Source organism: Miscanthus floridulus, chromosome 9 (genome assembly GCF_019320115.1).
Source record: "Miscanthus floridulus cultivar M001 chromosome 9, ASM1932011v1, whole genome shotgun sequence".
Lineage (NCBI taxonomy): Eukaryota > Viridiplantae > Streptophyta > Magnoliopsida > Poales > Poaceae > Miscanthus > Miscanthus floridulus.
This window is the reverse complement of record NC_089588.1, coordinates 18,009,928-18,020,481: the sequence shown is the minus strand read 5'-3', so window position 1 is coordinate 18,020,481 and position 10,554 is coordinate 18,009,928. Positions and strand designations below refer to the sequence as shown.

Genomic DNA, 10,554 nt, shown 5'->3' with positions numbered 1-10,554 from the left:
TTAATACTGGGCTGCCTTTCATAACTAAAGCACCAATTTGTCTTGCTCTTCCAAGCTTCCAGCAAACGAGGTACATAATATAAAGATTCATTTGCCTGAAGCAAAGAAGACTTAATTGCAAAAAAACACTGGGTTTTAGCACCAAGTTAGTACATAGGTATATATTCCCTTTTCTTTTTGGGCTGTGAAAGCGTTGTAATCTGTACAGTTTGTATATAATGCCTTTTCTATATATAAAAAAATATAGGTAGGGGCCTCCCCTGACGTTTTGTCAAAAAAAAAAAGTTAGCACATAGGTTTTTTAGATAATGAGTTAGCACATAGGTCACACTTGTCGGTATTGATATAGGTGATCAGCCTTTTCATTCTGGTGTATGTACAGCAACTATAATACAAGCAAGCCCTATGTTGTTGGTACTATAATTCACATATTCTACAATTTTATGCACACTCGGTTTCCTTCTAGTTGAATTTTATAGCTCAATTTCCTGGAGTCATGATCTAGGCCATTTTGCCAATAGTGGTGCTTGCGCTGCTTCCTCATCATCTCTGTCTGAAACGACAGCTTTTGTGCCTTTGTCCTTGCTTCCTGGGTTAAGCATCCAAGCAAGACAAAAGGAGATTGCCTGTAAAAATATTTAGAATTTGAGAAAACCAATCAGTACTGATTCCAGTTGAAATTATAGCACCTCTGTATACAGCCATTTTCTATCACCCTGACACTGAGTAAGAAGACTAACCAAGAAGAAACTAGCCACAATAAAGCTGAAACCTTTGCAATCGAAGGGTGCTTCCTTTGAAATGAAGTAAGCTGAAACAGAGGAAGAGATGATGAGAGAAAAAATATAAAAACATTGTGCATGATGCACAGAAATATATGAGAAATTTTCAATTTGATACCAGAAAGTCAATTGCTTACAGGTCAGTGGACTCATAAATAGTGGGGCCAACAATATAGCTACAGATTGCATGGTTGCAATAAAACCTTGCGCTTTTCCCTGTAAAGATAATACAATCAGACAATGGCGCCTATGGTTAGGAACTTCGGATAAAAGTTTTGAAGTTTGAACTACTAAATAAAACCAGGGGAGGTCAGGTTTGTATATGTACCTGGTCAGTTGAGAGTACTTCACCAGAAATGATCGCATATATCTACAGAATCGCATATTTTTCATGTGAACAAATTTATGAATACCACTGGAATGTACTAAAATATAAAAGGTGTATTTTTCTGAAAATCTTCAGACACTGGCACCTTAGATTATTTTTTGAACTGTAAAAACTTGAAGTCATAGTGCAAACAAGACAAATGTGAATATTGACTTACTGCTGGTTTGGCCAGAACATAGATGATACCCAATGAAGAGCTAAAATATGGGACCTGCAGGATATAGAAGAAGGTAAATGGACAAAGCTTTTGTAACTGTACCAAGTGGTAAATCCAGCAATATGCGATAATTTTTCTTAGAGCATCAATTAGTTGAGGTTCATTATTGAAAATATAAATCAGTTGATGACTTCAGTAAATTTGATTGGATACATACCCACGTAGCCCATGCAACACCATAAAGCAAAGCCTGGAAAAATTTTCCCCAAAATCAATATGTCAATATATCAAATTAGTGAACCTGAGACTAGTAAAAGCAGAGTACAAAATCTCTGTGCAATAACTTCTGACTTACATAAGCAATAGATGCGAGTATTGAAATACATAAGACGCCTTTTTCACCAATTATGTGGCTAAGAAAGGGGAGGACCAGAATCTACAGTATGAAAACCGTATCATAAATCCACAGATAACTAACTTGACAATTGGCAGGCCATGCAACATATATATGTTAGTTTAGTTGGTATAGAATGAAATCTTGAAAGAGCACCTGTGAAAAGATTGATCCAACGCCGACCACCATTAGAATTTCTGAGAACTGATCCTTGTCAAAGCCGAATACGGACTTTAGGTAATACTAAAAAGAAAAGATAATTAAAGTTCCATATAGTTTTTAAACAATATATCATAAAAAACATAAGTGAGACAACCATTTACCATTAGAACGTCGCTAATACCAGTCATGCCCAATTTATAAAAGAAGGCAACATATGAGATTCTCCTAAGTGTTTCACTACAACATAGGAAGACAAGAGAAATCAAAAGGAATGACATTATGCAGAAGCTGAAATAAAGGCATTCTTTAATAAAAAAAGGAAATTGCAAACTTTTGCTAATTTCAAAACTAGTTAATGTTCATTGTATACAACTATCAAGATGTGGAAGCGGAAGAATGTTTCTTAACTCCCTTCTTGTGCGATCTACCAGCTGTATCATGTTCTGTATAGCCCCTTCATAATTTTTTTTTGAAACAATTGTGATAGAAAAGTGTTAATTTTGATAATCAAGAACTCATATAGCACTTTATACATTCCAAATTTATTGTCCATATTACTCCTTTTCTTCAAGAAAACAACATTTTTTAATTGTTGAATACCACTAAACTAGCAAATAGGCATGAAGCACAATGTTATTATTTAGATTGATACAAGGAAAAACATATAAGTATAATTAACATTTTCCCTCATGAACAAGGAGGGGTAAAACACTAAATAGATTTTTACATGAATTTCATTATTCATTATGAATTCCTTGACTATTTATCTTTCATGCTCAATGTGCAAGGGTTACCTGTTTTTGACTATGCTAATGTTGTCCTTGATAGATTCCCAACGGTCTTGTGGTAACTTGACAAGCAAAGATGATATCGACAAATGCTGAGAAGGTGTAGAAACTCTTTGAACTGTCTCAACCAAATATATTTTCATGTAGAGAATGGAGCAGATCAACAAGACGATTGAGACCTAATAAACCAAAGTATTTAATGTTAGCAAAGAGAAAGTAAATAAATGGAAATTGTGATGCAACTAAATAAGTAGCATTAACTACCGATACCTCAAAAATCCACCTCTCAGGCAGGAACCTTGAAAACACGCTCCCCAGCGTGTGTGCGGCAGAGAAAATTCCTGTCATGAAGCCAAATGCAGCTGCCCTCCTTGATGGTTCAACTGCATCTGCCTAATTTATCATAATATTTTTTTATAACCCTTATTCACAAATCACCAAACAAATATAGCCTAATAAATTCAATTGGATTGTTACATTTTCGGCTTGAAATTACTTAAAGCAATGCCACGATTTAAGCAGGCATATAGTCAAGAGCAGCGCCCCTAAGGCAGATCACGTCTGCCTGAGCCACTTGAGGGCACAATTCCAGTAAAGGCCCTGCCTTCGATTGGTCATTGCCATTGGGATTGGCTAGAGCCCAAGGCCTCTGGTCTAGCTCCTAGGCAGAGTAAAATTCGTTGCAAAATCCAAAAGTTATTGGCACACTTGTTAAAAAAATGTCATGCTAATACTTTGTTACATCCAGAAAAGTGCCAAATAATACGACGATCGAGGAGCTGTTCAATTATATATATATATATATATATATATATGGAGAGGCTATTCAGTAGCCAGCTACAAAATAAGTTATTCTGTAGCCACCTCCATTTACCATAATTTTATATACTAATTTATGATAATGTCAATATATATTTACTATAGTTGGGTTACTATAACACACGGGGATATTTACCATAACGTTATAGTAAACCACTTAGTAAGGAGTTACTATAATCTCATAAATTAACATAGTAATTATCGTAACTCAAAGTGGCTACAGAATAAGTTATTTTGTAGCCAGCTACAGAGTAGTAGTTATATATATATATATATATATATATATATATATATATATATATATATATATATATACCTACAAAGACGTGTACGAGGAGACTAGGATCAGTATTCTCACCGTGTAAGCAATAGCGAGGCAGAATATGGTTCCTTGGCCAATCATGCATGAGAGGGTACGCAGAACAAGGTAGACATACACAGCAGTCCTCGAATTGTTCCATGCAAGCACAGCTGCAAGCAGCATGCATGAGCAACAAACAATTATTAGTACCAAGTGCAGATGGACTACGTACAGAAGTGCCCACATTGACATGTTTTCCTAGCTACTGTATTACCAAACGGGATAATGGAAGTGGAGGCAGTGAGAAGGATGAGAGGCTTCCGGCCATACTCATCAGCCAGCTGGCCCATCAGAGTGAACCCTATCGTCCTGAAAATCCCTCCAACCTGCAATCAGCAAACAATTAACTCACGAAACAACATGCGACCATTCAATGAACAAGAACCTGATGAACAACACACTATGAAGATTGTCCTAGAACATCAAACCGCCGGAATAATGCAGACTGCTTGCAGGGACAGTGATGGATGCACACAGAGTACTAGGAAGGAACGAAGGCATACCGAGGACTGCAGGCCGGTGAGGTAGAGAGCCTCCGGGCAAGACCTGTCGTCGGCGGGGCAGAGCGCGGCGGTGACCTTGTCGACGAGCGCCAGCACGGTCATCTCCTCGGCGACGCCGTAGAGCACCAGCCCGACCATCAGGTGCAGCACCGGCCTCATCATCACGCTCATCGTCGCATCGCCTTGTTGGAAGACACCCATTATATTTTTCCTACTCCTATATTGGGCTCACCTCGATCGATCGGTTCTTGAGTGTTGATTAGTTACAGGGCGTTTGGCAATGGACCAATTGCAGGCGCTTTATATGAAGCAGCTGCGCGCGCCTTTTTTTTTTTTAATTTCACTTGGATAGAGAAGGACAGAAGGAAACAGCACCAGGAGAAGGTGAGGTCAGCTAAACTGATTTCTACTTCTTTTTACGAGCAATGACATGTCATAGAAAGGAAGGGTGCTGCCGTGCTGGCACCTTTATATGCCACGCTGTCACGTTTAGTGTCGATACTCCATTGTGGATGATCTTTTGTTTTGTTAATTTGGCTATATTGGATGAAGGATACCTTCCCTTCTAGTCATGGAACATATTGTTCAGGGCAAAATTTGGTCAAACATTAATTAATAGACATCAAAAAAACTTTTAAAATGTTTTAGTTTGGAGACATGCAAGAAAAATATGTAGATTTGTATTGGAAAACCTTGGCAAATATCATAAAACGGAAGGTCCTTAAAAATATATTATGGCTCAACACTTGTCAAATCAACCACTTCCAAAAAAAATATTTAGATTTGCTAAATTACCTGCACTTGTCAGAGTAAAGATATGTCTATAAGTACTTATATATATGCTTCAAAATTAACCACTTCTATCATTGTAATTTAACAAATTAAATAAATACATATTTTTTTTCATAAACCAATTCTCAAATAAAATCTCTACCCGTAAGATATCCATAAGCAATACTCTCTCCGTTCCACATTATAAGACGTTTTGACTTTTTTTTTATCCAGGCATACGTTATATCTAGATAAATAGCAATATGGTAAGTAAAAACAACTTGTAATTTGGAAATGGAAGGAGTACGACACAAATTGTTATTATAAGATTATAATAATATAATTTATCTTGCCATGAATAAGTGATGATTTTTCTAATTTAGATTAACGATAGATAAAACATCACCTATCATGACCGGATCGGATGAACGAACTATATATAAAAAGCCTAATAATTGATCCCAAACAAACATAGCACAATATGGGCAGGGAAAGGACTGACGAGTATTCCCTCTATGGGGCTCCAATCCAAATCAGCATCCGGCCGGCCGGCGGCGATCTCCCGTGCACAGGAGCAACCCATGCCGCCCATGACAGCGCGTGTGCCGGGAGCGGGGGAGCCCGCGCGCGGCCGCAGCCGGCGCGTGGCCGGCGCGCGCCATACCTGCCGCAGACGGAACAGGCGGGCTTCCCCTAGTGGCTCTACACGACAAACGCCCTGGGACGAACGCAGCAGGTGAGTGAGATTTCCAGTCACTCAAAAGCTAAAGGGCCATTATCCAATCCAACAAGAAAGCTGCTGCTGCATTCATCGTATAAGCTTTGCGATGATGATTAGCCTGTTGAATAATCTGATCTGGGTAGCGTCTGAAGCATCATATTCATCAGATGCTGCGCCTAGTTTCGCCTGAACGGCTGGACCTGACAGCGGTCGGCATACACAAGATTCAGGTAATATTACACTGTATGTTCTTGCTTGTAAGCAGGACAATAAAACAACCAGAAATTAATCAGCACAATAAAAAAAGTGATTGAAAAACTAAAAATGCCAACAACCAGATCTCAAGCAATGAGTGGATCACACCCTACTGACCTCCACAAGATCTGATCCATTCACGTGTGAGAAAGGAAACAGGCACCTCACGTCCTCAAGTGACACATAAAGAATCAACTTGAGTGCCAAGAATAAAATGATGAGAAAGAAGAAAAGTAAGACAACTTTTAAGGATTAAGAATAGTTGAAAGCGAAACTAATTAAAAATTATACTTACCCTTACAAATAATTTAGCAGTATTCAAACCACCAAGAATTTTGTTAGCATGCTTCACAGGTGCATCTAAGGGGTTATTTTGAATAACCTACAAATTTTTAAAAGATGAAACACAATATGAACTCAAATAAAATACCAAACCATTCGAAGTGAAATCAATTTTCTCAAATACCTAACAACTAGGATAAATCCACAGAATTGAAAAAAAAAAACAAGGTTGAATTAGGTTGAACTGACCAATAGAAACAAAGAGAGAGAAAAACCTTGCCACCAAGATCAATGCCTCCCTTCACATAACTCATTGAACTAGAACTAATAGGACATTTCAACTACATAACAGGGTTGGTGCTACCAGCAGTGGGAAGATAACATGGTTTAGTGTGGTGGAGCAGCAGGGAGGTGACGGCATCTTCGTCTTCCTCTAGTAGGATGAGAGAATAGGAGGGAATAGAGGGAGCAGATGGATTATGTGGCAGAACCGTCTAATCTAATGCCTCCGAGGAGTGCTTGTCTTTCATTAGACACTAAACACTCAAGGGAGAACACTAAATTACACAGTTCCGTCGGGCACACCCCAAGGGAGAACTCAAAAATCCACATTTTCCATCAGGATCACAAATGAGAGAATAAAGCTTACATCATTATTAACCATTTCTTATATCACTTTTAATACAACATCAGAGTATAGTATTTATTACTTATAATAGAGAAATATGATCATGTTATCAGAGTTATGAACAATTTAATTTAACAGCAGAATATAAACACATGATTAGAATTACAGTAGAAATAAATATCTATTTATGACATGATGAAGCATTGATATATAAAATATGACAACTGATTATAAAACTTCCATTTATAAAAACATGTAGTGAGAGTTATAAATAAAACTACTATCGCAGCGTAAAGGAATCCTCTCTGAGCCCACCAGGAGAAATCCACACACAAGAGTCAGCTCTAACATCCGCCTGTCACCTACAATAGGGGGAAATAAAACCCTGAGTACTCAATTGTACTTAGCAAGACTTACCCGACAAGAGGAAAGAAAAGACTCCAAGGATATGTAAGGTTATCTGGCTTGTGGGTTTATTGCATCTGCAGGAGCATTACTAGATGTACGTCCTTATATTCGATTTTTATTAGCAGTCAACATTAGTTTATTAACTAACCATTCTATGTAAGCACATGTGCTACTTTCAAGCAGGTGGTAAATAATCAGAATCATTTTACCATCTTTCATCTTCCAGTTCTTACTATCACTACAGGAAACTGGCTCTTTGCCGACTGCAATTTTCTTTGCCAACTGTTTTTTTTCGACACTCGGCAAAGAGGTCCCTTTGCCAACTGGAATTTCCTGCAGTCGGCAAATCAGGATTTGCCGACTGCCTGGCTTTGCCGACTGCCAGGCAGTTGGCAAAGAATTGCAGTCGGCAAAGGCAGGCCATGGTTGACGCCATCCACACCGTCACCTTTGCCGACTGCCACTCCGTCAGCAGTCGGCAAAGGCGCAGGCTTTGCCAACTGCCATCCTCCCTGGCAGTCGGCAAAGAATTTTTATTTTTTTCGATTTTCGATCCCAGTTTTTTGTGTTGCCTTGATACAGTAAGTACATGATATATTCCAAGTTTGGGATCATTTTGATTTATTTTGCTATATTCCGTAGATTTTTTCTGTTTCTTTGATTTTTTCCGGCAGCTCCAGATTTGAACTGCAGGTACATGAAATAATGGAATCCGGCGATTCAGAAAATGATATTCATGATGTTTGGAGCATGTTGAGGCCGTGTGCGGGGCCTCGCGTGAAATTTCGACCGTGTTGGTGTCGGAACACGCCGAGCCACGCGCGTGAAAAGTGTTTTTAAATTTTATAAAATCGAAACGGAGTCCGAAAATGACGAAACTTGACGACGTGTCTTGTCATCGCATGAGGAGGCTGTGGTAAAAATTTGAGAAAGTTTCGAGCAAGTGGCGACGTCGGGTGGCTAAAACCTGGACATCTCTTGTTATCACATGTGGAGATGTCCAGGTTTTAGCCACCCGACGTCGCCACTTGCTCGAAACTTTCTCAAATTTTTACCACAGCCTCCTCATGCGATGACAAGACACGTCGTCAAGTTTCGTCATTTTCGGACTCCGTTTCGATTTTATAAAATTTAAAAACACTTTTCACGCGCGTGGCTCGGCGTGTTCCGACACCAACACGGTCGAAATTTCACGCGAGGCCCCGCACACGGCCTCAACATGCTCCAAACATCATGAATATCATTTTCTGAATCACCGGATTCCATTATTTCATGTACCTGCAGTTCAAATCTGGAGCTGCCGGAAAAAATCAAAGAAACAGAAAAAATCAATGGAATATAGCAAAATAAATCAAAATGACCCCAAACTTGGAATATATCATGTACTTACTGTATCAAGGCAACAAAAAAAAACTGGGATCGAAAATCGAAAAAAATAAAAATTCTTTGCCGACTGCCATCAGTGGCAGTTGGCAAAGAGCCTTTGCCGACTGCCAGGGAGGATGGCAGTCGGCAAAGAATTTCTGAGAAAAAAATCAAAAATAACCTTTGCCGACTGCCAGGGAGCAGAACAGTCGGCAAAGTATTTTTAAAAAAAATTAAAAAAAAAATTTTGAAAAAAAAAATAATAGACCTTTGCCGACTGCGTCACATGCTGGCAGTCGGCAAAGGGAAAAAAAAAAAGAAAAACGTCGCCTTATCCGCTCGGTCCGCCCTCCCCCCTCCCCAAAATCCCGCCCGCCTGCCCCAAAATCCCCTCCTCCTCCTCCCCCGGCCGCGCGCGCCCTCCCCGGCGGCCGCGCGCCCCCTCCCAGGCGGCGCGGTGCCCTCCCCCGCGCGGCGCGGCCCTCCCCGGCGGGCGCCCCCACCCCCCCGCCCGCGCTGGCCTACCCCGGCCGCGTGCGCCTCCGGCCGGAAAGGAGCTGCGCTGCCCCCGGGTGAGGCAGGGAGAGGAAAGCCGCGAGCGGCGCGGCGCCGCCCCGTGCGCGGCTCCCAGCGGAGCGGGCCTCCCCCGCGCCGGCCTCTCCCTTCTGCGGGGACGCGCCTCGGGTTCGTGCCGCATCTCTGCCCGGGACCGCGCCGCGGGACAGCCACGGTCGGCGCCATCCAGCGCGCGGCGCAGCCCGGCGCGGCCACCGGCGCGCCCCCCCCCGGTGGTCCTCCCCGGCCGCGGCGCCCTCCCCGGCGGCCGCGCGCCCCCTCCCCGGCGGCGCGCGCCCCCCCCGCGGCGCGGCCCTCCCCGGCGGCGCCCCCCCGCTGGTCCCTCCCCGGCGGCGCGGCCATCCCCGGCGGCCCCCTCCCCCGCGCTCCCCCCCGCGCTGGGCCCCCGCGGCGCTGGGCCCCCCCGGGCCGGCCGCCCCCGCCCAGGCCCCTCACCGGCGCTGCCCCGCCCCGATCCGGCCCCGGCAGGCGCGCCGCCGCGTGCCAGCTCCGGCGTCGGCCCCGCCAGCGGCCGCGGCCTCGCCCCGACCCGCCCCGGCGCCGTCGCTGCCCCACCCCGATCCGGCGTGCCCCGCTCCATCCGCCGTCCGCGCGCCGTTCGCCGTCCGCTGGCCCTGCGTCGCCGTCCTCGCCGCGCCGTCCTCGCCTCGCCGTCCTCGCCTCGCCGCGCCGTCCTTGCCTCGCCTCGCCGTCCTCGCGCGCGCCTCTGCTCCACGCGCCGGTGACGCCGTCTGTGACGACGAGGTAGTAGTACTACTAGTAGTAGTAGTTTACTTTGTTAATACCTGCTTATATTCTTCTGCATGGATTGGAAATACATTTGTGGTTGTCGGCCATCGTGCCTGACATGTATATGTGTTTGTCGGACATCGTGCCGTCTTTTCTTGCAGGTTTGGTAACCTTCCCGTACAGGGGAGGTGCTGCCGAAATTTTTCGTTCTCACTAATTGTTTTTCTTTTTCAGGAGGGCTCCCATTGGAGGCTAGCCGGAGGAGCACGACTCGGCACTGCCCCACTAGCCTTTCTTCACCGGCACCTGCGGTATGACCCCTCTTTCCGCCACATGTAGTCGTAGGTCGCGTTACCCAGTTAGGCGTCTCCCGTCCGAAACGGATACGATTGGAAGTATGCGTTCTTCGCATATGTATAACCGTATCCGTTTCGGATTGTCCACGTTATTTGGACAGCCCGAGGA

At 43.5% G+C, this 10,554-nt stretch overlaps 1 protein-coding gene across 2 annotated transcripts; it reads right to left on the bottom strand.

Moving 5' to 3' along the window:
• Positions 1-298: 298 nt before the first annotated feature.
• On the bottom strand, positions 299-4,611 carry LOC136481467 (uncharacterized). 2 transcript variants are annotated; one of them, XM_066478802.1, is made up of 14 exons: positions 4,355-4,611; positions 4,066-4,177; positions 3,849-3,961; positions 2,942-3,064; positions 2,678-2,850; positions 2,045-2,120; positions 1,878-1,925; positions 1,683-1,763; positions 1,545-1,577; positions 1,328-1,381; positions 1,111-1,152; positions 920-998; positions 741-811; positions 299-626 (listed from the first exon to the last, which is right to left on the bottom strand). In XM_066478802.1, the coding sequence occupies exons 1-14, from the start codon at positions 4,553-4,555 to the stop codon at positions 495-497; spliced, it is 1,338 nt and encodes a 445-aa protein (XP_066334899.1). In that variant the 5' UTR covers positions 4,556-4,611; the 3' UTR covers positions 299-494. The 2 variants fall into 2 exon arrangements, with proteins under 2 accessions (XP_066334899.1, XP_066334898.1); XM_066478801.1 differs by having other exon boundaries at positions 301-626; positions 1,878-1,964.
• Positions 4,612-10,554: the final 5,943 nt, after the last annotated feature.